Raw genomic sequence first — 25379 nt, forward strand, 5'->3', positions numbered from 1 at the left:
CAAGGGGAGAACAGTGGTGGAATGCCAACAGGCCCTCCGTTTGGTGGCCATATGGCAGAAGAGCCCCTCCCTCCTTCCTGACCGTGCCCGCGGCAGAAAGAGAATCATTCTAGAGAGAAGGCTGGATTCCCCAGGTGAGGGTGCTGGCCTCGCCATGAGCCAGGGTGAGCCCCGAACCGGCATCCTCCCCAATTCCCCCGGGGCCCCAGGAGGCACCAAGGAGGCCCACACCCGCCCGCAGCCCAGGCCAACGCCAGCCTACCAGCGCCCCGGCCCGGCTCCCACCAGCCACGGGTGGCCTTTCCGAAGGGTTGGGCAGGAAACTTCACTTCCTCTCAGGGCCTCTGCCACAGCCCCCGTCCCACACGCCAGCGGCCTTCTGAGTCAGAGACCAGCCGCCACAGGGCCTGGGGACTTCACCGCCCCGCTCCGGTTTCTGGCCTGCAGCTCTGGGATGGTTTCTGGCCTGCAGCTCTGGGATGCCGAGTCTCTCGGGGCTGGGGAGGGATCCGTCAGGGGCAGGCGCGCTGGGCTGGGGGGCCCCGGCGACCCGGGGCGGCAGAGGCCCCGCGCTCCCCGCTCCCCCCGCCCCCGCCGCGCGCTCCCGCGGCTGTCACTTCAGGGGGCGGGCCCGGGGCGCGGGGCGGGCGCAGCCAGCGCGGCGCAGCCATTGGCCGGGGTAGGTGGGGCCGGCGGTCGCTCTGGGGCCGGGCGGGCCCGGGAGGGGATGAATGGAGCTGGGGCCGGCCGCGAGCAGCCGCTAGAGCGCGGGGCGCAGCGCGACGGTCGGGTGTCGGGAAGGTGAGTGCTCGGGGGGCGCGGGCGCGGAGCTCGGGGCGCCATCGTGGGGCGCCGGCCCCGGGCTGCTGACGTCAGGAGCGCGGCAGGTGCCCAGGGACGCCGGGCTGCGGCCGGCGGGCTCCGGGTGGCGCCGGCAGGGCGGACGCCGGGCACGGGCGGTGCGCCCCACGGCCCGGCTGCCTCTGGGAAATCCGAGGCAGACGCGCCCGTCGCTGCCAGCTGCCCAGGAGGAGGCGGGCGACCGGGAGGGGAGGGCAGGGACGGAGCGGCGGGGCTGGTGTCCAGGGCAGGTGGCTAGGCGCGCACGCCGGCGCAGGCCCCGCTGGTCAGGGCAGGGACAGACGCGCCCCCCCGGGGTGCGGAGTGGCGGCCGGCCCTCCACCTGTGGCGGATCCGGCTGCGGCGGAGGCCAGGAGGAAATAGTCAAGCACAGAAGTTTCTCGCGGGCAGCCGGGCTTTGTTCACGCCCCTGTGCTTCGGACACCTGGGGGCAGGGTGGGGGCAGGGTCCGGGCGGAGACTTCCCCGCTCGCGGGGCTTTGGGGCGGGCGCGTGGGGCTGGTCCCCGGCCGGACCCACGCCGGCTGGCCCCTCTCCCAGCGCCACCGCAGGCAGCCGGTGCGGAGCGGGACTGGGGGACCCCAGCGCCCTGGTGAGGGCAGAGGGCCGGGGAGGATGGAAACGAGGATGCGGACCCGCTTTCAGCGCCCGGTGGGCACGCTTGGCCCCAGACCTGGACACCGGAGGCAGACGCCGGGCTTCCACCTTTGACACGGAAGCCGGCAGCGCGACCGGAGTGGAGAGAGGCCCGCTGGGGCCCTGCGGGGGTCAGCGCCACGAGGGCAGAGACAGGCAGAGCGCACGCGCTCCCTCGTGCGCAGGGGGACTTGGTGGCGGGGCCTGTTCCTCTCCGGAGGCGGAGGCGTGGGGGAGCCTCAGTAGTTTTCCACCTGAAGGAACCAGCTTCCCAGTCACTGTGTCTCCCTGTGATATTTGGGGCCTGGGTGCCCTCTGCCTAATCAGAAACTGGCCCTACTCAGTGAACCCAGAACAGGTCCTGCCGTGAGATTTCTTTCAGTGCAGAATGGGGCCTCGCAGGGTTCAGAGGAGATGAAGCCTCTGGTGTTAGCGGGTCAGTGTGGGACCCCGAGGGTACCAATAGTAGGAGCAGAGGAGGAACTGCTCACGGAGCAGGTAGAACGCCCCCGCCCCAAGCTAAGTGCTTTGAGCATTATCTCAGACAAGCCTGGCAACAACGTGTGAGGTCGCTGCTGTGTCTCCCAAGTTACAGGGGAGTAAACCAAGGCACTAGGCGGTTTGGTGACTTGCCTGTGGGCACACAGCTAGTATGTGGTGGAGCTTTGGGTGACTGCAGACATTTTGCAGCTCTGTTCCTGGTGGGGAGAAGACAACCCAGGTGAGCCAGGCCTGACACAGAGCAGTGTCGCAACAGATGGGCCCACGGCTAAGGGGACTGGGGCAGTTGGCGGGGGGAGCCAATGCCCACGGGATGCGGGGAGGGGGCCTCTCACAGAGCGAGCCCGCTTTCCCAGGTTGCGCAGGGAGAGCACAGAAGGTCCTCTGGGTCAGACCCCTATGGCTGCCCCGCCTCAGTCCTGCTTCCTGCTGGGCAGGGCTAGTGGACACTACCTGGACATTTTTTATGGGGCTGCTTCCCTCCTGGGTGGCCATGGCCTAGTCTGCCCTGGGTGTGGCCCCTCAAGCCAGTCCCTGAGCAGGTCCCAACCAAGTCCCTCCCACCTCCGTGGTGAGGGAGCTGGGAGCCTGGGGGTTGGGCTTGATGATGGCCCAGTGAATGGAGGTCTTGGGGCTGATGTTCTGTCCTTGTCAGAGCACCCAATTCTGAGTAACTCCGCTCAGAGTCTGGCTCTCCCTGGTCTCCAATGGACCCTTGCCTTGACAAGCCGCCTCTGCAGCCTGACCTCCGGGTCTCGGTCTCACTTCCAAATGATCTAGAAGTCTCCGAGAGTGTTAATCCAGTTCCCAGGTCAGCATTGCTGAACAAGTATCAATTCATAGCTTTGTGCACTCACGCTGACTGTGGCAGTTTTGGTCCCCGAGGCCTCCCCGTGGGTCATGGGCAGGTCGTGGAGCCCGGCCTGGTGCTCATGGTCAGAAGGGAGTGGGGCGGCTAGCCCAGCAGGTACCCAGAGGGCTCGCCCGGCCATACTTCTGCTTTCTCCGTCGTGGACAGAGACCACAGAAATATTCCCTCCTGAGCCACGTGGCCTCCTCTTTTCAGGCGTGGCAAAGAGCCCATTGTCTGCTTTTGGAAGGGGATATACAATAATCCTCAGAACCTCCCAGCTGCTTTTGTTCTGGGACATTGAGCTGCTTGTCTGGCTTCAGCATGAGGGTGGCATGTGGGAGCCCACTTTAGGGCAGGACCCAGTCTCCACCATGGCAGGTAATCAACAGGCCCATCAGGACCCCACCCCTGTAAGTGGGAAGGAGGCACCAGCTCCGTCTCTGGGGACCAGGGCTCTTGTGTTGTGGGTGGACCCTGGGTCCTGTTAGCAGGGGAAGAAACTGGCCTGCTGGGCCCTGGGCCACCTCCCCTCCTTGGCTGGTCATGGGGACTCTTCCTGCTGCAGCCCTTAGCCTGCTGTCCTCAGACACCCCTCATTGCCCCTTGGTGGCCATGATGCAGCCCCCTCCCACCAGGATGACACAGAATTAGCCTCTCGAACCACGTTTCTGGGGGCGGGTGGACACTTTTCACAAACCACGTGCCTTTTGCAACAGCTGCTCACAGCGCAACCAGGCGAGGCCCACTGAGGACCAAGCACAGGGTCCGGAGAATCACAGGCTCCTGGGCCGGGGAATATCTCACACATCCTCTCCACCAAGGGGGCCACCTTCTTCTCCAGGAAGCCTTGGGGGTACCCAAGGTGTTGCTCCTTGGCCCAGTGCCTTTTAGGGCTTGGGATCAGCTGGGCTGAGTGGCACCCCATTCCCACCCCAAGCTTATGTGCGGTCCGTGCATTTCGTCATGGTGGTCTGCCTCTCAGCAGATGCCCTGGGGCTGGTGCTTGAACCCACGGGCCTACGAGGCCACCTGGACCTGGCTGACCCCACCTGTGCCCAGACAGGCCCATTATGGGACAGAGCCAATGCCCCAGCACCTCCAAACCCTGTGAGGGCCCTGCTGCAGGTCTTCATTTTTCATGAACCCACTAGGAGGAGAGGGGCTCACTCTCTCCGCCCCATGATGGCACACTTTTGTTGGAGGGGAGAAATGCAGAGAGGCCCACCACCTGCCCGAGGTGGGAACAGCGCCTGGCTGCAAGAGCCTCTCTCTGTCCCCTCCATGGATCAAATGTTACGGGTTGGGAAGACAAGGAAACTTGTACTCGCCTCTCTGTGTCCATCCTGCCCTCCCCACATGTCTGCCTGCTGGTGGAGCCGGATGGGGAGCAGAGAGTCCCAGCAGAGTACCCCCCAAGGGACGGGTCCTCCGGCTCTCTATCAGACAGTGCATTGTTGGCCTCCATGCAAAGTGGCCAGCTTCCTGCCCACTTTGTGCACGGTCACCAGGTATGCAAATTCGGTGGGGGGCAGGCACTGCTGCGGCCACCCCGGATCCTGCCACCCGGTGTCTGCTCTATAAATAGCTTTGAGCCCCATCTTCAACAAGTGAAAGCTCCCTCCACTCCCTCAGTCAGAGGAAGAGACACCACCATGGACCTAGGAGGCAAGAGAAGAGGGCTGTCTGAAAGACCTCCATGGGTCACGGAGGGAAGGACCCAGGGTCACGGGGCGGGAGGAGGACCTGGGGTCACGGGGAGGGGTTGGGGAAGGACCCAGGGTCACAGGCGGGGTAGAGGAAGCATCCAGGGTGTGAGGGGGCAAGGGCGGGAGAAGGGCAGAGGACAGGGTGGGGACCCATGGAGCGGGAGCTCAGGCAGGGCTGCCATGTGGTATCTGGCACATCATGGTGACATGGGCTTGGCTGTCAACCTCAGAGCAACCAGGTGCAGGAAGAGGGGAACCTACCGGCTGGAGCATAGAGAGGAAGCAGAAACGAAACCTGTATGTGCCCCCAGCTGCCACATCCCCAGTGAGCGAGGTTCAGGATGGAGCCTGGGAGCACCCCGGCCCTAACGTGGAAGGGCACTAGTCACCCTCGGGCCCCCCGGGGGCGTTTGCTGGGCCAGAGCCAGAGTGTCCCGGGAGCCAGGCAGAGGAGGACCAGACGTCGTGGTGCTGGGTGACCCCGTGCCCCCCCCCACTCGGTCTGCAGACAGCCCTGCGCGAGCACCTAAGGAGTACAGAGGTGGGCAGCCCTGGACTGAGACTAGGGCCCAGCTCTCGGGGACGGGGCTATGGCGAGCCACCCACGGGGGCCGCTGGCTTCTCACGCCGCAGCTGTTGGGGGCCTCTGGTGGGGTGGGGGAGGAGGAAGTGGGCCCTGGATTTCTTGCAGCCTAGTGGCTCAGACTCCGAGAAGCGCGGCTGACGGCCAGGCCAGTAGACCTGTGGTCTCCTCCTGAGTGAGCCCACACATGCACACACACACACACACCACACACACACGTGCACACGCACGCCCTTGCCCCTCCCACCACAGCCCCAGGTGCAGAGCGTCTGGCTGGAGACTCCAGGGTACATATTAACCTCCCCGCTAATCCTGAAGGGCTCCTCTCCCCGCGGGAACAGACGGAGGACTCCTGGCCGTGGTGGGGAGACTCCCAAGGACCGGGAACAGGCCTGGAGGGTGGGACAAGGTCCCCGCAACAGCGGGCTCCCTGGGCAGGAGGATGTGCGGCTGCGTCCCTCGGGCCTGGGAAGCCATCCAGGCCCTCCGCAGAGGAGCTCACAGCCTCATTGTTCCCCCACGAGGGCGAAGGCCACAAAGCAGCAGGGAGGGGCCGCCCAGCGTGTGAGCGGGCACCCCAGGCAGAGCCCCCAGTCCACTCTAATCACGGGGGAGGGGGCTCGTTCCTGCTGCTGGCACTCCCGCACCCCTGGCTCCGTGGTGGGAGGCCCCGGCCCCTGACACGTGTGCATGGCTGAGGGCTCAGCCACGACCAGGCCCACAGAATGCTTACGAACGGTGATGGTGGCAGGCGCCTGCCAGGTGCCCCGGCCCCGAAGCCCTCCTGGGGCCCCTGCAGGCCAGTTCCAAGCTGCACGCCTCTCACCTCTGCAGTTCTCATTTGGAGCTGGGGCCGTTTGCAGCTGATGCTAACGTGACCTCCCCAGGCACAGGGGGCTGGGCGCTCCTCCCGGATAGGACCGTGTCCTGGAGGTCCCCAAACCCCAGTGCCCGGTCACGGGCCTTGCAGACAGCAGGTGTTGTGTGGAATTACCTGCTGCATGACTCAGGGTTCTCCAGAGAAACAGTCAAGAGGAAATATATATATTAATAGCTTTATACATATTTTATATCTTTATGTGTATCTTTATATATATTACTTATATGTTATATATAAATATGCATATTTATATATTATATATTATATATAAGATAAAGATTTATTATTAGGAACTCAGCCCATGCAATTATGGAGCTTGGCAAGTTCCCAAGTCTGCAGTCGTCGAGCTGGAAACCTGGGAGAGGAGAGGTAAGGGTGTGGTTCCACTGGCAGGGTGGGGCTCAAGAACTGGGAAGAATGACGTCCTAGTTCAAAGGTAGCCAGGCAGAGAAATTCAGCGAAGGGTTAGCCCTTTTGCTCTATTCAGGCATTCAACTGATCGGATGAGGCCCACCTGCATTGAGTCCATGAATCCAAATACTAATCTTCTCTAGAAACACCCTTGCAGACGCACATGGAATGCTTGGCCGATGGGGCACCTCCTGGCCCACCAGACTGACAGGGGGAGTCCGCCATCATGCTGCATCAGACCGTAGCTCTGGGTGGAGGAGGGGGAGGGGCCGCCAGGAGTGAGAGGCCCTGGGGGTCCCTTGGGTGAGGATACCTGTGAATGGCACCTGGAGCCCCCAAGGGGTGGGGGCGGCCTCTCGGCCTGTCCCTCCTGCCAAGCGCTCTCTCTGCTCCTCGGCTCCCCATTGGCCCGCCTCCCGCCTCCCAGGAGCTCCTGTCCTCTGCTGTCTGGCTGTGTTGCCGGCCCCCCTGCTCCAGCACCGCTCAGCACCTCAGCATCAGCTGAACGGGATGTCGGCCCCCACGGAAAGTGCCCGTGCCTCCGCTCTGCAGTCCGGCCTCCTCAGCAGGTAGAAAGCAGACACATTTTGTTCAGACCAGTTCCTGGTGGACATGCTCACAGGGCTCCAGGAGGAAGGACCATGGTGCCCGGTCCTCCTCGGGGGGGCTAGTTCCCCTCCACGTGGTGCACCACTGGGTCCTCCAGCCCCTGCCACCTTCTCCCCGGCTTGCCTGTGGGGGCCTAAGATACAAACTAAAGGCAGTGGCCACAGAGCCGGTGGCCTGGCCTTAATGTGGGTCAGCCAATGCTGCCTGGGCGGCCGGCAGGAAGGGCAGCCGGGAAGTCACCTCCTCCCGGCTGACCACACTGACCACACTGGGTGTCAGCTCTGCCCATCTTGGGAGCAGATCCTGGAAAGAAACTGTCCGTCAGTGACCTGGGTCACACCCCCATATCCCAGCAGGGATCCCTTGCCCACAAGGGAGCTGATGAGCAGGAGACTGAGACAGGGCAGCTCTGTGCCCATCCAACCTGCTCTGCTGGGCTCGGCCAGGCCGGTCACAATGCTCCCCTGCATTGTTGCTGGTTCCCCCACAGGCGGGTCCCACCGCAGGCCTCTATGGTGAGGTGGCGATCCTCGGGCACACACAGCGTCCTTTCACTTCAGACCCAGCTCGGCACAACCATCTGCGCATCCACGTCCAGAGCCGTCTCTGGCACTCCACGCACATACTGGTGCCCAGATCTGCCCAGATCCTGGTGCAAACTCGGAAATGTCCTCTGGAAGTCCCACGATACTCAGGACCATCCTGGTGGCTGGGAGACTCCAGGTGTCACAGGTCCCTAGACTCACTCAGGCCCCAGCCGCCGGCCTGCGGACGGAGGGGACGATTCCAGGCACAGCACCCTGCTTCCCTACAGGGTAGCCCCGGGAGGGCCAGCCTCCCCATGTCTGATCAAGAGCCTTGGTGAGGGTGAGAGCCTTCCAGACAGTGCAGGAAAACTGGGGCAGAACTCCAGGCGTAAGAAAAGTTTGCAGAGGCTCTGTCAGAGCGTGCTGACCTGCCTGGGGGCGGGAGCAGTCAGGCTCCTGACGGGAGCCGCTGGAGGAGGCCTCCCTGGAGGAGGCTCACGGCCCCACGGCTCTGAGTGCTGCCATTCGATTCTTATGTGCAGGCAGTGGCCACCAGTGGGTCATCTGGCTAATAATACCCCAGATTGGATTTTCAATTTGCTAATTTAAATAATGTGATGCGTATGACTTGGCTTGAGCTTTATATATTCATGTCCAAGATCCGTAGCTGTCGGTTCAGGGAAAACTTCGCCACTGACCTGGAGCTGCACGTTGGTGTTCTCCTGTGGCTTTCGGTTTCAAAAGGGAGAGCTCTTCCCTCGTGGCCGTCCCTAATCACAAATGCTAGCTATCCGGCCACCTCCCGAGCCCTGCCGTGGGCCCCACCCTCCGTCACCTGCCCCTGCATCTCTCCTGCAGAGGTGGGGCCAAGGGTCACGGCCCAGCGTGCGAGGCAAGCCCAGAGCGGAGGGAGCAGGTGTCTGATGGCGGCTGGTGTCCAGATCACTTACGGGGGATACTGACCCAGGAAGCATTCCCGAGGGCCCGGTACTGACCTTCCGTGCCCCGCAGGCTGCTGGGGGCCTCCCTGAGCTCCCCGTGGCCCCCGTGACCCCTGTGGCCCCTGGCCCGGTTGAGGGTCCTGTGCTTTAGGGCCTGTCCCAGCCAATGGTCCTGCATCGTGTGTGTGGTTTATGTGTGAGCAGGTGTCTATGTATGCAAAGATGCAGATAGCTATGTGTGCGCATGTTGATCTGCACGCACACGTGTGTGTACATGTGTGCACGCGTCTAGAGGAAAACACGCCGTGACGCCAGTCAGCACGGGGTAGCCTCTGGACCTTGGAATGTGGGGGGATGTCGAGGCTTTGTGGTGTTTCTCGGTGTGCTCTTTCGGCAGCCCGTCTGAGCTGTGGGGCTGGGAGGTGCCAGGGCTCGCGCTGGTGGCTGTGTTCCGCGAGGCTCCACCGGGCGCGGGCGTCGGCGTGTGCGGGAGGCGGCCTCGGTGACTGCCGGCTCCAGCGCTGGGCCGCGTGCGTGAGGAGCTGCCTGTCCGCTAGGGCTTCTTGCAGGAGCTGGCCCTCCCAGCTCTGCTCGTATGCGAGCCGGGCCTTGCGGCTCTAGAAATAACGCGCCACGGCCACACGGGGCTGACTGCCGTGGAATTTTGCCAGACATGCACAGCCTTGGCGCTCGGCCGCAGAGAGCCTGGGGGCACCCGTGCCCACGGTGAGCAGCCAGCTCCGGACACGAATGCCACGTGACCAGTCACGGTTCTTTCACTACGGTGTTGGTGAGGACAGCCGTGACGCACACGCGGGCTCCGAGGTGTCTATTAAGCTCGGTGGCCACCTCCCCTCAGGCCTGTGGCCCCCTGAAAACCAGGCCACACGTGACAGCTCTTGGCATCCCCAGGGGCTGGTGACTTTCCCACGGCTACCTTAACAAAGCTCCGTAAACCGGGGGCTTAAAGCCACAGAACTTTATTCTCTCCCAGCTCTGCAGGCCAGAGTCTGAAATCAGGTGTCCGCGGGTCTGTGCTCCCTCTGGAGGCTCCAGTGAGGGCCCTTCCCACCTCTTCCAGCTCCTTGCCCCCCAACCCCCGCCCGCGCTTCCTGGTGGCTTCACATAACTTCCCTGTGTCTTGTCTTCTAAGGACACTTGTCACTGGATTAGGACCCACCTCAACAGATGACCTCATCTCAAACCATTAATCGCATCAGCAAAGACACTTCTTCCGAATACGGTCACACTCAGTGTCTGGGTGTACCCGTCTTTTTGGGGAGACCCCCATTCAACCCCCTCCAGGCCCCCCGTGCTGGGCCCAACAAAGCCGTACTCCATACTCGGCGGCTGCCGACAGAATCGGATGGCAGGAGCCTCTCCCAGCGTCCACCCGACACCATGGGCGCTGTGCATGGTGGGGGGCAGGTAGTCCCCGTGGCCTGGTGAACCTGGATCTGAGGACACTTCGGGGTCCCGAGTCACCACTAACGGGGCCCCAGCCCTGGGCGAGGCCAGCAGGCAGCTCCCCAAGCCTCAGAGCACGAGCCGGGGGTGTTTCTGTGCCCCCCACGGCCTGAGGCTCCCGGCTCCCGGAAACAGCCAGGCTTCAGACCCGCCGGGAACCTCTGACTTTGAAGTGGCCCAACCCAAAGGGTGAAGGGTGTGTCAGTGTCCTGGGGCTGCCACACGAAGGACCACAGACCCTCGGCTGAAACACCAGGCCTTGATTGTCCTAGTTCTGGGAGCGATGCCTGAGAGGGAGGTGTGGCCGCGACCTGCTCCAGGCCTCCTTCCTTGCAGGTGGACCGTGTTCTCATGTGCTGTCCACCCGTGTCCAGGTCCCCCCTTTCTCTACGACCCCAGTCACAGCCAACTGGGGCCCTCGCTGACGACCTTAGTCAGCTCTCTAAGGGCACCGTGTCCCAACACCCGCACAGCTGAGGTGGCTGGGGGTTGGGGGTGTGCAGGGGGCCCTGGGAGCCTCGGGAGGCAGGATTACCTGACCCCAGCCCAGTTCCTTGGGGTCGGGGGAAGCGAGGGCCCAGGTGGGGCTCCGGGCACAGGGCCGGGCTGGGAGCCGCAGACAGAGGGAGTGTTGGTGCCCTTTCTTCCTAACTTGTCCACGTGGCTGCACACGTGTCTTGTGACGTCTTGAAAACCTGCCGTGGGCAGCGAGCCCAGTGACCCTCCTGCGGGGCGAGACCCTGCTTCTACCCCCTCCCTCGTTGCCCTCCAGACGCTGGACTAAAATGAACGCTGGAAGGGTGTGAGGCTGGACAGTGTGGGGACTGTGTCCACACGGGGCAGAGAGCACGGCTCACGCCGGCCGAGCAGAGGCCGCGGGGGACAGGGTGGGTCAGGGTGGTCCAGGGGCCCACACGGGCATCGACTGTGGCCTGTTCAGGTGTGTGGGTCCAGGAGGTGTGGCCCTGGATGCAGGAGGGGCTGGTCGGGGAAGGTCAGCGCCATCAGACTGGGGAGCAGGCAGCAGAGCCATCGGCGCCCAAGGGAGCGGGCCGGGGGGCGGGGGTGTTCCCGCCGAGATGTCCGTGTGTTCCAGGGTCTGTGTAAGCTTTGTAACCAGAAGCTCTTCTCACAGAACAAACCAAACACCGGAATACCGTTCGGCGCCTCCCACAGCTGCCCCCAGTGCCCCCTGGACAGAGATGCCTCAGCACTCGATGGGGGACAAGCCCTTGGTCTCCGTGCCGCAGCTGGTCTTCCCAAGCCCGCCCTCGGCCACGGACAGCGAGTGCGGCCACAGCCCCCCCAGCAGGCGGGCGTCCCTCGGCTCGCCCCCGGGCCACGGCACCCCCTGTCCCGCCGCGCACAGCCCCCCGGACTCCTGCAGCCAGCCGCTGTGCCCGCCGCTGGCCGAGAAGCACGGCTGCCGGGCGCCCCCCAAGATGCACTACATGGCCGCCGGGCCACAGAGCGTGGCGTGCGGCTGGTGGGCCTTCGCGCCCAAGTGCCTGCAGGCCTTCAACACGCCCAGGGGCTTCCTGCTCTTCCTGTGTGTGGCAGCCTTCCTGCAGGGCATGACGGTGAACGGCCTCGTCAGCACGGTCATCACGTCCATCGAGCGCCGCTACGACCTGCCCAGCTACCAGAGCGGCCTCATCGCCAGCTCCTACGACGCGGCCGCCTGCCTGTGCCTCACCTTCGTCAGCTACTTCGGGGGCAACGGGCACAAGCCCCGCTGGCTGGGCTGGGGCGTGCTGGTCATGGGCGCCGGCTCGCTGCTGTTCGCACTGCCCCACTTCACCGCGGGCGCCTACGAGGCAGAGGCGGCCGAGGGCGTCGGGACGTGCCGGGCCAACCGCAGCGTGGCGTGCAGGGACAGCGCCTCGGGCCTGGCCGGCTACCGGCTGGTCTTCATGCTGAGCCAGTTCCTGCACGGCGTGGGCGCCACACCGCTCTACACGCTGGGCGTCACCTACCTGGACGAGAACGTCAAGTCCAGCTACTCTCCTGTCTACATCGGTGAGTGGGCCGCCGAGGCCAGGGGGCGGGCGCGTCCACGCCGCTGACGTGCCTTTCCTCGTTGGCCGCACCGGTGGTCCCGGGGGAGGTCCCGGGGGAGGCCGCGGGGGAGCGCGGGCCTCCCTCGGGTGCTGGGGTCAGCCAGCCACCCACGGCCCGCAGGGGCCGCGCTCGAGCCTCACGCTCCCGCTGAGATCCCCACGTTTCCTTAGAGTGAGATCCCTGGGTTTCAACCTCGGGCCGCCCGCTTCCCCGAGTCCCTCCTGCCAGGCCAGGCGTCCCCGGGGCCTGGCCACACCCTGTCTGCTGACTCCGGCCTGCTCGTTTGCACCTTGGGCTCTGTCGCTCTGAGTCGCTGAGCGCTGCCGACCCAGGGACGCTGGGGCCCCGTCACTCCAGTGAGGCGCTGGTGGGCCTGTGGTGCTGAGCGGAGGCACCCTCATCCCGCAAAACGAGGCCCTCGGGTTCTTTGCTCTCTCAAGGGAGAGGGAGTCCAGATGCCGCGTGCGTTTGGCTTTGACAGAGAAACTGTAGAAGCCCTTTTAAAAGTTAGCAGCAGGGGCACCTGGGTGGCTCGGTGGTTGGGCGTCCGGCTCTTGATCTCGGCTCGGGTCTTGATCTCAGGTTGTGAGTTCAAGCCCTGCGTTGGGCTCCCCGCTGGGGGTGGAGCCTGCTTAAAAAAACAAAATAAAATAAATAAGTAAAAATAAAAAGTGCAGCTAGATCTCGGACACAGTGGAGGCTGCACGGATGCAAACCCTGGTCTGAAGGGTCAGTGCCGTGGGGGCAGAGGGCGCAGAGGTGCGGACTGGGGGGCTCCTGTCAGGTGGCCCCTCCACAGCTCTGCCTCTCTCCGCAGCGACCTTCTACACGGCAGCCATCCTCGGCCCCGCCGCTGGCTACCTGATCGGAGGCGCCCTGCTGAACGTTTACACAGAAATCGGCCGCCGGTGAGTGCCCTGGGCTCCCCCTGCCCCTGGGGGACAGCACCCCACAGTGAGGCTGGGGGGGGTCTCCCCGGCCTCAAGCGGGAGGCAGCCCGGGGCTGGGCCTGCTCTGGCGGGGCCGGGGTCGGTGGGGGGGTGGTATCCCTGAGCGCAGGCCTGGGGGCGGGGACAGCCTGGCGGGTCGGCAGCTTCCCGGACCAGGCGGCAGCAGGTCACCGTTTCTCTGATGCCCTTTGCGGAACAGACGGCAGATTTTCAAGCTGCCGTTGCGATTCATCTGTGTGGGGTTTTCCAGCCAGGTGTCCTTAATTCAACCCAGTTCTGACAGACTTCCCGGAGTCGGTGCAGACCCCGCAGGCTAAGGCTCAGCCCCAGGAGACCCCCCCCCGTGTCAGATGCCAGCCTCAGATGCTGGGTACCCCCAGCTTCCGTCCAGCCCGGCTACAAATCGGTGGTTCCGCGACCTCGTCCTTGGGCGTGATAAGCCGCTAGAACGGCTCACAGAACTCGGGAAGGCACCTCACTCACCAGATTACCAGTTTATTAAGCAGATTATGAGCCCGGAGCCACCAGCTGGAAGACACGCGGAGGGCAGGTGTGGGAGGGGGTGCGGGCTTCCGTGCTGTGCAGCGAGTCACCCCCACCCCCGCCTGGAGGCTCTCCAAACCCCTGGCTAAGGTTTTCATGGACCAGCGTGCAGATGGATGCCCGGCGTGGGTGCCCTGAATGCACGTGGACAGGACGCTGACCCCCCACGCCTCTCCCCACAGGACGGAGCTGACCACCGAGAGCCCGCTATGGGTCGGCGCCTGGTGGGTGGGCTTCCTGGGCGCGGGGGCTGCCGCCTTCCTCATCGCCATCCCCATCCTCGGGTACCCCCGGCAGCTGCCAGGTGGGTGCGTCACTCTCTCCTCACTTGGGCTGGGCGGGGCCCCCGTCCTACTGACCACGGGCACCGTCCACCCCTGTGGCTTCTCCCCGTCTGAGGCACGCAGGACGGGCTTGTGGCAGCCGGAGCACGTGCCCCTTCTGCCTCCTTCCGTTTCTCCTGGTCCCACGTGCGTCCTGCCGCGGGCTCTCCACCCCCCTCCTCTCTGTCATCGGCCAGTGGTCACCATGCTGCAGCCCCATACCCCACCTGTCCCCGTGCCCTCCATCCAGGGCACCTCCCCAGACCTGGGAACAGGGAGGGGCCTCAGGCAGAGCCCCCGGTCCCTGGCTCCCGCTGACATCTGCGGCCTTCCAGGCTCCCAGCGCTACGTGGTCATGAGAGTGTCTGAAACACACCAGCTGAAGGACGGTGGTCACAAGGCGGCCAGCAACCCCGACTTCGGGAAAACCATCAGAGATCTGCCTCTGTAAGGACCTTATGGGGGGTGGTGTGCGCCTCTCGCCTGTGTCCCTGTGTCCTGAAGATCCTTGGGGGTCCCACGCATCCTGGATCTTGACCCCAGGCTAGGAGAGTCCATGTGACCCCTCCAGGGCCACATGGCCAGCGCACAGCTCCTAAACCTCCCCCGTGGCCCAGTGCACGCCAGGTCTCGCCCCAAAACTGAGAGACTAAGGCGCGGTGGCTAGAGCCCTCTGGGGCTGGAGCTGCGGAGGGCTGGCCCCAGTGGGGGCCAGGGCTCCAGCTCCTCACTCTGTGTCCTCTGACCATTCCACTAAGGTGACACTGGCATGGACTCTGGCTCGAGCGCCCTCTGTGCCTCGAGGTGGCTGAGGACCCTGGGAGCAGGGACCCTGGGGGGAGCAGGACGGTCTCCGGCTCGCTGCCCTCACAGCCCTGCACCAGCCCCTCCTTCTGTGCTCCCCTCTTTCTCTTTGTGTGTGACCTGGCCTGGCTTTGTGGTCTTCACACACCATCGGGATGAAAAGATCCCTGGCCTGCTCTGGTCTCAGAGAAACGGGACCAGGGCGGCTCCTGGCTGCCCAGCACCCCTCTTCACGGGACCAGGCACTCCACAGGGGACCTCTCCCATGGAGGGTCACCAACCCGGCTCCTTGGCCTCACTGAGCACCCACCTGCCCCTCCGGGAGCCTGGGGCCTGAGCCCAGGAATGGCTGTGTTTCACGGGCCTCCTGGGGCCGGGGGCTGTTAGTGGTGGGAATGAGTCCCCGTTGTCTTTCTTCGCCATGGGGAGGTGAAGGGGGATCAGGGTCAAAGGTGGCCTCGGGGGAAGGCCCCGTGCCGTCCACTGTCCGCTGCTTTGCTTCCCTCATGCAGAGGAAATGGCTGTCATGCTAAGGGTGGAGGGGTGGATGGCCCCGGACCCATTTAGGGCTTTGTTCTCCTGCTTCCCACTTCCTGTGATACCACCAAGAGCTGCCCGCTCTTGAGGGTGCCCCCAGAGCAGGCTGAGCTGGCCCAGGGCCACGCTGGCCAGGGGTCCAGGAGCTTCTCCAGCACCCACGGTGGAGCTGCCCTGAGCTGGAGCAGAACCTCCATCCCCTGCACACAACGCTAGGGCCCCAGCATGTCAGGGGACAGTGGCCGCGGGGAGGTTTGTGCCCAGGCTTAGTTCCCCAAATCAGTTGCTGGTAAGAAATCCTGGAGCGCATGACCTCATTACCATCACAACTAGTTCTCTGAGCAAATTCAACACAAGGATCTTAGCAGAGCATCCTACAGTCTGGGATTAAGAAACACGGAAGTCTGCACACCACAGGTGAGGGTGGCCCCCTCTCCGAGCCTAGCCGAGTGCCCCAAAGCCTGGGCGGGTCAGAGCAGGGCCCAGGGAGGCGACCAGCCAGGCCCAGGGCATCCCCACACCTGAGAGCCCGACAGAGGAGGTCCGGGGGAGGGGCAGGTGCAGAGCACAGCCGAGCCCCTGCCCGCCAGCGCCCACGCTGGGGGCGGCTCCTTCACTTCCTGGACGTGGGACTCAAGTACCGAACCAAAGAGAATTGTTTTCAGTCTTCAAGCCTGAAAGTCAATTTTGCTGAGAACCAGGGTGGGGAATGGCACCTGCGGTGAGTCTGAGCGCCCCCCGGCTGAGACGCCCGAGCCGAGGGGAGGGTCTGTCCGTAGCTCCCTCCCGGCCGCCAGCTCGAGGTCCCGGTGCAGAGGCTAATTATGGCTGCATTGCACGTTCCGACGTTTCAAAATCCAGTTTGTTGCCGGCCGGTGTCCTGAGAAGGAAGAGCATTTGAGTGTGAAGGTGTTTGCAGCTGCGACCCGCCAGCTGGCGTGGGGATGACCAGCGGCGCCCGTGGAAGCTGGGTGCGGGGCTCCCGAGGACGGCAGGGGCACCTGTTCAGTTATAGAACAGCTCTGAGCTGCAGACCCGAGAATTTCAGCCCAGGAGGGTACTCCGAGCCGCCCCCAGCGGCCGGCGGACGGTGGTCCTTTATGGCCGGGATCTGCTTTTTCATAGTGCAGGAGAGGGAGGGTCCTTCCTGCCAGGACCTGGGGCTCCAGGGAAAACTCTGCCCCCAGCCCACCTCCCTCACCAGCCCCAGGGCCGGGGACAAGCTAGTCCAGGCACCTGCTGCCCGCGGCGGGACGGCTGGGGATGGCGCAGGGAATCGGATGTGCAGGCGGCCAGAGCCTCGCGTGTGGGGCAACGGGCTGCCCCACGAAGGCTGAGCGTCTTTACTGCCAGACCCCCCGTGGCTGCAATTTTTGTATGTTTTCCACTCAGCTCCGCTCGCTCCCTTCAGCACCCTGTAAGGACAGTTTGTTCTGTGCCCCTCATGACGTTTAACGGCCAGGTAGAGTCGCGTGTGTAACCAGCACTCAGGCGCTAGCCCTGCTCGGCCCGACCCCCTAACAAGATGCAGAACCCCAGTTCAGCCAGAGCGAGCGGCCCTCAAAGAAACTGCGCTCGTCCCGAGGGCAGGCGGTGTGGGGCAGGGTCGGTGCCCAGCCCGTCCCTCAGGGGGACGCGGGGGAACAGCCGCCAGAGCCCACGCCCAACACTCACAGGGTTGGCTGCAGCGAGATCGGAGGCCAAGTGTCCCCAGGGCCGTGCAGGGGTCCCACTCCCAGTCCTCAGAGGGGAAGCAAGGCCAGTTTCACTGGGGAATCAGCAGGCCAGGTGCAGGCGGCCAAAGCCAAGATCCTTCCTTAGGACCCGGCAACACCACTCCCAGCAAGTACGCACCAAGAGAAACTGGGGGGCCAGCCACCCCCAGCCTGAGCCTCCTTGGAGGGGATCCTCTGTCCCCCCTTCTCCAGGGCTGGTGGTTGAGAAGGGACCGCACCCCCTGGTGCCCATTCCCCTTCCACGGGGGCCTGGCCAGTCCTGGACTTGGGGACGGCACCACCCCCAGCCCCCTGCTCCTGGTTCAGGCCATCTGCCGGTCATCACAGCTGCCCCCCAGGTGACTGAACGGTGCCGTAGGGTCTCCCTGCACTGGAGAGGGGGAAGGCTCTTCCCTGGTTTACCAGCTGTCTTTCCTGGGGCCCATTCTCCACCAGCTGAAGCCCAGCCTCACACCTTCTCTTGATTTCTCTGGGACGGATATGGAGCGACGACAGCTCACCAGCCCACTCCACTCCCCTCCTGGACCTGGGGCTCTTTGTACTCAGGCGGGAGGGACCATGGCCCTGGGAACAGCGCTTCTGCACACCCTGCTCTGGTCCACTCTGACCCTCTGTCTCTTCTCTCTTCCCCATCCAGCTCCATCTGGCTCCTCCTGAAAAACCCCACATTCATCCTGCTCTGTCTGGCTGGGGCCACCGAGGCCACGCTCATTGCCGGCATGTCCACCTTTGGCCCCAAGTTCCTGGAGTCCCAGTTCAGCCTGAGCGCCTCAGAAGCCGCCACCTTGTTTGGTGAGAAAACTCGTGGAATCTTGGGGGTCCTCTGACTTTTCGTGAGTTCTCAGATGAGGGAAGGGTGTTTGGAGTATCTTTTAGAAGTCCAGCTGTACACGGGAGGGCTCGCTGGGCGTGTGGTCCTGCAGGGACGGCCCCAGGAGCAGGTGTGGGGCTGTTTGTCAATGTCACCATGTGGATCCGATGGTCCTCCCCGAGAGGTGGGGAGCGCTGACCAGGGCGTGCTGGCCAGTCCTCGGTGGACCCGTCCTGGTGGGGATCCGCTCTAGCTGGGAGGGTCGGGGGGGGCCCAGCGCATCTGTGCCGCTCCCCACCCAGGGCCTGGGCCTTCGTCGTCCCTGTTTCGCTGCAGAAAAGGTTTGGGTGGCAGCACCACCCTGAGCACCTGGATGATCGGGCTTAGCCATGCCCACGAGCCAGGTGGCTGGTGTCCCAGGATTTCCTGGGACCATGAGGTTGGAGTCCCTGGGCCTGCCTGACCGGAGCCATTCTGTGGCCAGAGGCAGCTCGGACTCCTGAGGAGAACCAGGGGGCCCTCCTTAGACCCTCCTGCCGCTGTCCCACCAGGCGGGAGGGGTGTGGGAGTGGTCACCAGACATGGGGTCAATGCCAGGCACAGGGTCCACGCCAGACGTGGGGCAGATCCTGGCCAGAGGGGTCAACGCCACGTGTGAAAGGTGGGGTGCATGTGGGTAGCACGTGGGCCAGCACAGGCTGCGCCCCAGCCCTCGGGGTTCTGTTCCCGGCACGGGGCGTGGGGGTTCGATTAGGGACCCCATCCCCCCTTATCTAATGCCCCCAGACACCCCTCCTTGCCTGGCCTCTCTGCTGACCTCACATGCCCAGACCTCTATCCGCAACTGCCTCCCCTTCCCCAAAGCGGCCACACAAAACATCCTCCAGGGCCCCCATGCTTCACCCCGGAGGTGTAAGGGGCCCATGCCAGAACTGGCCTTGGTCATTGCTGGAGAGACAGGCCCACCGATCCCCCACCCCTGTCTGCACTTTGTCCTGGGACAGCCTGGGAGCCATTCATCCCACCTGGCCACGGTGTCTCCAAATGTGGCTCGCGGCTGGACGCAGCAGGAGCTGTGGTGGGCAGGGGACACGTTGTCCTGGGGGCCTCCCCATCAGGCGGGCAGGGGCCATTGAGCTCTCCTCCTCCCAGGCCCGCCCCTGCGTCCTTCCGCCTCTGGGCAGCCAGGTGTCCTTCCTGAAGGCCCCTGGACCAAGGCTCCCCCAGCGGCCCCCCGTCCAGCGGCTGAGCACTCAGGTCAGAGCCAAGTGCTGCCACAGGGACAGACGGATGGCTCTGGGCCTCAGTCTCCCCACCTGTAGCGTGGAGATGAGAAGACCCTGTGGGTTGCGGGCCCCACCCCTGCGGCCCTGAGGACCATGCTGAGCCCCTCCCTCTCCTGCAGGGTACCTGGTGGTGCCAGCCGGTGGCGGCGGAACATTTCTGGGTGGCTTCCTTGTGAACAAGTTCAAGCTCCGCGGCGCAGGCATCATCAAGCTGTGTCTGCTCTGCACCCTGACCAGCCTGCTGGCCGTCTTTGTGTTCTTCATCCACTGCCCCAACGTGCCCATGGCCGGTGTGACGGCCAGCTACAGCGGCAGGTAAGGGCCGGGCAGTGCCTGGGCAAAGCGGGGCCCCCAGCCCACCTGTTGGGAGCACCAGTGGCCCCAGAGGCTGGGGGAGGTGGGGTTGGCCCTCGGGCACTCTTTGGAGAGGCCCATAGCAGCAAGACTCAGGCTCACGGTTGCTTAGAGACAGCCCAGCGTCGGCCCTTGGGAAGCCCTGGGCTCTGTTTCAGCCCTGAGCCCAGGGTTCTCGTCTGAAAACGAGACCATGATCACCCAGCTCCTCTCCACGTGTGCACATGGAAAGAGGCCCAGGGTCGGCTCTCACGTGTCACCGTGTCATGGGGACGTGAGAACAACAGCCCCCCGATGGCAAGAGGGGAATATGTCAAGCAGGGGCCGGCCGCCTGCCCGTGGGCCGGGTGGGCCCCTCCCGGGATTCCCTGCGGAACTGACCAGCCACACAGGGCGCAGTGATGCCGTGGGGTGCAGTCCTCTGGCGGGGTTGGTGGGGAGGGGACAGGCTACACGGCCCACGAGGGCCCTGCCACCACGGGAGGGGGGCGGCAGCTGGCCCTGGGGCCGGCCGCAGGTTACAGTGCTGAGGGCAAGCCGGAGGGGCCGGATGGTGGTTTAGTGTTTCCCATGTGAGTGGAAAAGAGAAGAAAGCGTGTGTGTCCGTGACCACCGCTGTGTGTGTGCAACACGATCCGTGCAAATGTGTAGCCGCGGCCCGAGGGGCTGGCGCCGTGGCGGAGGGCTTTGGCCTGTCCTCTCGCCATCTTTGGGTTCTGAGCCCTGCGCGCACACTGCCTCTCCCGTAACCGAGTCGGGCAGGGAGCAGAAGGGGGCGTGGTGTGGGTGGCGTGAGAGCTGCCGACGACCCCGCGCGCGGGGGGCTCCTGCCTCGGGTGGAGCCCACGTGGCCGCGGGGGCCGGGTCCTGAGGCCGGGCGCTCCCCCCGTCCGTCCCCTGGCGCTGGGCCCGGTCCCACAGCCGCCTGTCTCCGCCCGCAGCGTCCTTCCAGAAGGCCACCTGGAGCTGACGGCCGCCTGCAACGCCCCGTGTGCCTGCCGGCCCGAGCGCTACAGCCCCGTGTGCGGTTCCGACAGCCTCACGTACTACTCCCCGTGCCACGCGGGGTGCGGCGGGGAGGCTGCGTCCGGCGCGGGCGGCCACAAGGTGGGTGCGGCTGGTGCCCGCGTGCCGTCCGCGCCCCGCCCCGGGAGGGCTCCCGTCCCTCCCTCCTGTAACCAGCGGTCTTGTTGCGCCCCTCAGGTGTACCGAGACTGTAGCTGTGTCCCTCAGAATTTTTCCTCTGGTTTTGGCCATGCTACTGCAGGGAAATGCTCTTCGAGTTGTCAAAGAAAGCCCCTCCTTCTGGTTTTCATATTCGTTGTAATTACCTTTACATTCCTCAGCAGCATTCCTGCGCTGACGGCAACGTTACGGTAAGCCCGGGCCTGGGTCTCGCTCTGGTGCAGAGCCTTCCCTTGCAGCATGCTGCGGTGGAGTCCTGCAGACCCTGCAGGGTACGTGCTGGGCCCCCTGGAGCCCTGTGGCCTCACGGCGCTGACTGCCTTGGCGAGGTGCCGGTCGCCCGGGGAGGCGGTGACGCGGCCGGGGGCTTGGCCAGGACCTGGCTGCTGGTGTGGGGGCGTGACTTGGCGGACGGCCGCGCTCCCCGGGACGCTGACGCTGCCGTCTTCCGTTTCAGGTGTGTCCGTGACCGGCAGAGATCCTTTGCGCTGGGAATCCAGTGGATTGTGGTCAGAACTCTAGGTACTGTGGACTGGGTAGCTCTGTGGAGTGGTACAGTTGCGTAGGTCGTTCACTGCACAAGGGCACCCAGCCGGTGTCTCCTCAGTGTGTGCCCACGTTGCTGAACGGCACCATTCCCTAACAGTCCACTAGAGGGACCCATGGTCATTGATTTGCCCAGAGGGTGGCTTTTCCTCCTTAGTGCGAAGGGCGTCAGAAGTCACAGGGAATCCCCCAGCCTGACGCCAGGCGCCCCCCAGAAAGGAACACTGACGTCCACTTTGCACCCCCTGAGATCACCGAAGACCGACGCCACCTTTCTGAGAACCTGCGCGGTCTGGGTCTCAGCGCTGCCCGCCCACCCTGCCTGCCCCGTGCTTGGCGGCTACTGACTGAGCCTCTCTCTGCAGGGGCCATCCCCGGGCCCATCGCCTTCGGCTGGGTGATTGACAAGGCGTGCCTGCTCTGGCAGGACCAGTGTGGCCAGCGGGGCTCCTGCTTCGTGTACCAGAACTCGGCCATGAGCCGGTACATGCTCATCACTGGGCTGGTGTACAAGGTGAGTGCGCGGGACCAAGGGAGCCCCAGAGGCCACTCCAAAGAGCTGAGCATCTTCTCCAGCTAGCTCAGGTCCCGGGTGCCCCACAGGGGCCTTCCCGCAGCTCAGACCCCCCGCTGGACCCTGGTGGCCTGGCGTCCAGGAGCAGCATCCTTTCCAAGTTAGAGCCGTCGGGGCCGGGCCCGTGATGCTGCGATGGGGGCGCTCCGGGCCCCCCACCGGCTGGGGCCCTCACCCTGCAGCTTGGCGGTTGGCCCTGGGGCTCGCATCAGCTGAGGCTTTGCAGAAGTGAAAACCAGCTCCTTTCTGTGAGCTCAGGTTCCGACGGGCCTGTTCCCGTCTGGGCCGGGTCAGCCTGATGGATCCACGCATGAGCAATACCCGCTTCTTCCAGCTTTCCCATGCCCTGGGCGCTGCCCCCTTCCTTAGCCTGACCCCGTTAGGAGAAACGTCCTGCTGGAACACTTGGCTCACGTTGTGTGGGGAGAAGCGCAGTATTTATATATTGAATTTTGCCTGATTGGAGGAAAAGGCACAAAACCTTCAAAATAGCATGAAATTCTAGGGCCAGTCTGTAAGGGTGTTTTGATTTCCTTCTCCGGGTGGAGGGGGTGCTCAGGGGTTCCACCTCTCGCCTCAAGCTTTTCTCGAAGGGCCTCAAGAATGGAGGACCGTCGGCCCCCTGGGTTTATCTCTGCACGGCTTAGCATAGAGATAGCCGGGTGTGAGCAGGGATTTCTGTGGCTCTGGAGGTCAGCGCTGGGTCAGCTGTAAAGACGTGCCCTCGCGTGCCCAGAGTCCTCCGAGGCCGCGTGGGAGCCCGGCGGGGCCGTGAGGTCTGTGCGGCTGGTTGCGGGTGAGGTGGCCTCCGCAGCGCTGAGTGCTGACCGCAAACCCAGGGGCTTAAACTACAGATATTTATTCTTTCCTCAGCTCTAGAGGCCAGAGGTCCCAAACCCACATGTGGCAGGGTCGGTTCCCTCTGGGGGCCCTGCCGGAGGGCCTGGGCCTGCATCTCCATCTCTGCCCCCGGGTCACGTGGCCTTCTCCCTGTGGGTCTCCTTGCTCCTGTAAGGACACCCGACATGGCAGGTGGGCCCACCCGAAATCCAGGATGATTTCATCTCAAGCTCCTTAACTGAATGACATCTGCAAAGACCTATTTCCAACTGCAGGTTCTGGGGGTCAGGGTTGGGGCATCTATTCTGGGGGGATGCTCTTCAGCCCATGAAGCCCTCCACCTCCCTCATGAACAATACTGGTGTCCACACTAGGGTTCTGCAGGAAAGCAGGTCTTCTCGCCAGAGCAGGGGTCCTCGGGGACCGGGGCTGGGTGGGCGGCTCTGGGTGCGTCCAGCGAGCTCCTCCTTCCCCCCCCCCAGGTGCTGGGTTTCCTATTCTTTGCCACCGCCTGCGTGCTGTACAAGCCCCACTCGGAGTCTCCCAACAGCCTGGCAGCCTCTCTGCCCAGCCAGTCCTCGGCCTCCGACAACCCCATGGACCTCCAGGATACTCCCTCGGCCCTCCAGCTCCGGAGTGATGTCTGACGGCCCACCCGTCTGCCCAGGGGCACTTCGTGAGGACTCTGTCGATTTCTCCCCAGAAGGGCTAACCCCTCACCCGTTGTGATACCCCTGTGCTGAGGACCCTCCAGAAATCCCCCACTGGATTCCGAGGGTTCCTGAGCTGGTGGAGGACCCATGTGACTCTCAGACACCAGGGAGAGTGGAAGCAAGGCACGTGGAGAATGGGCACACCTCCCTCCTGGTGCCTGGGGACCAGGGTGATGGTGTCTCCGGCTCAGGAAGAACGAGGCCCAACAGCCGTTCCCCTCCTGCTTCCTGCTCCATGAACGGACACAGCCACGTAGCACTGAATTTTCCTCGGGGGCCCCCAGAGCCCCTGGACACGTTAACAGCCGTGCTTTTAAAAAGGTCTATGCAATCTTAACTGTGCTGCTAGTTCTAGAAAGCGCAAAGCCGCCTGCGGGCCTGGTGCGGGATCCTGTGCCTCCCGGAGGTTTGTCGGTTGCCGTCCCGTCCGGGAGCCTGGGGAGGGCCCGTCACCGGCCTCCATGCGCACACAGCGCCTTGCGTGTGGCACCATTGAAACCACTGGATTAAAGGAGAAGGCACTGGCCCCCGCCACGGGGTGTCTGCCGGCCGCGCTTCCGAACGGGTCCCGCTCCCCAGGTCCTGTGGACCCGCCCGGCCTAACTTCCGGTGTTTCTCCGGAGGTCGGGGAGGGGGTGTGAGGCCGTGCCCAGGGGCGCCGTCCCGGGGGGGCCGCCCTCTCGGTGTTTTCTAACCTGCTCCCCCTCCCGTCCTCAGATCTGCAGCAGGACGGGAGCACCGTACATAAGCAGATATTTATGGCCCATATTTTACATGAACTTATTTATAGGGTTGTTTTTTACCTGGTAGGGTGGTGTGCGCAGGGATGCACTCAGTAGGCACGTGTGAATTCTACCGCGAGGATGGCAGCACTTCCGTGGAATGTCAGTTGGCGGGTGTCCTCACTTAAAATGATGTGCATATAAATATATTTTAATATTTAAACCTATCTCTCTGTCCAATGTGTTTGTTTCTGTGAATTTGCAGAGCGCAGTGGTTTTGTACATCCTTCCTGTGGGTTTCTGTGAGTTTGTGTCTCAGAGTCTGTGGCAGGCTGGCCCCGGATGAGCGCTTTCTTGGCCCTGAACCCGCCTGGGTGGGCCTGTCCCCCCCCCACTGTGACCCCAGAGTCCCCTCCCTCCAGAGACCAGCCCCTGGGGGGGTTGGGGGGCCTGGGTCTTCAACTCAGGGCCCCACTCCCTGCCGCATTCCTGAATGACCTGGAGCATCGGGACTCAGACCAGGATGGCTGGACACAGCGGTTGGTGCAGAAGAGTGTGAGTGCATGAGAGGTGGGCAGACCCTGCGCTCCCTGGGCGTCCGAGTCTGAGGGAGCAGCGACCACACGGGGTGATGGCCAGTTCGCGTCACCTCCTGGAGGGCCAGAACGTGGCCTCCATAGTGCTCAGCAGATGCAGTGGTGGGAGCAGGCGGATGATCTGGTCCCTGGTGCTCCTGGCAGCAGGGTCTGAGCAGCACCTGGCCCCGCGTCCCCGCGATGCCCAGGGCAGGAGCCCTGTCACCCTGAGCCTTTAGGATGCCCAGGGCAGGCGCCCCTCGTATCTCATCCAACAGGCACGTCAGGGCACCTCCACCCCCTTGTCCTCTGGGGATGGTCTGTGACGGCCAGAGGGCCGAGGCCACGGGGGTCCCAGGGCGTGCCCTGCCTGTCCCTGGTTGAATTCAGGCCCCCCAGGCACCAGCTCTGGCTGTGACTTCTGACCCCGACTGCAGCCCCTCCCAGGTGGGTGCCAGGGAGCCCAGAGAGTGCACAACTATGGCCGGTGGGTACCAGGAGGCAGCTCAGAGGTGCCCTGGGGTCCAAGGCCCCAGACGGGGCTCTCTTCCTTCCACTCCCCACATTTCTGTGAATGTGAGCTGGATGCCAGTCCTCCCTCGGGTCCCGACCCGGCCACTTCCATTTGCCAGGAGCCATGGGGCCTGGGTTTAAGTGGGGAGCAGGGGCCAAACAGGCTCCCCGAGAGTTGAGCACCTGCTACAGGCCAGGCCTTGTGCTGAGCGGCAGGGAACAGGGGAGGCGCTGACCGCAGAGCTCCCGGCAGCAAACCCAGACTGGGCAGGAGAGCAGCAGGGGCCTGGGACGGACAGCACAGCCAGGGTGCTGGGAGTCAGCCCGGGGCG

At 64.1% G+C, this 25379-nt stretch overlaps 1 protein-coding gene across 4 annotated transcripts; it reads left to right on the forward strand.

Annotated features, from left to right (window-relative positions):
• Positions 1 to 715: 715 nt before the first annotated feature.
• Positions 716 to 24047, forward strand: SLCO4A1 (solute carrier organic anion transporter family member 4A1). Of its 4 annotated transcripts, XM_035025529.1 has the most exons (12): positions 716 to 801; positions 11110 to 11993; positions 12853 to 12943; positions 13711 to 13832; positions 14187 to 14298; positions 17566 to 17720; positions 19145 to 19340; positions 20321 to 20486; positions 20583 to 20755; positions 21022 to 21086; positions 21476 to 21624; positions 23007 to 24047. In XM_035025529.1, exons 1-12 carry the CDS (start codon positions 728 to 730, stop codon positions 23169 to 23171), a joined length of 2352 nt encoding a protein of 783 aa, XP_034881420.1. In that variant the 5' UTR covers positions 716 to 727; the 3' UTR covers positions 23172 to 24047. The 4 variants fall into 4 exon arrangements, 3 of the variants coding, with proteins under 3 accessions (XP_034881420.1, XP_034881418.1, XP_034881419.1); XR_004682980.1 differs by lacking the exon at positions 23007 to 24047 and having other exon boundaries at positions 20729 to 20836; positions 21476 to 21564; XM_035025527.1 differs by having other exon boundaries at positions 20729 to 21086.
• Positions 24048 to 25379: the final 1332 nt, after the last annotated feature.

This window comes from Mirounga leonina, unplaced genomic scaffold (genome assembly GCF_011800145.1).
Source record: "Mirounga leonina isolate KUSES-001 unplaced genomic scaffold, KU_Mleo_1.0 Mir_195, whole genome shotgun sequence".
Lineage (NCBI taxonomy): Eukaryota > Metazoa > Chordata > Mammalia > Carnivora > Phocidae > Mirounga > Mirounga leonina.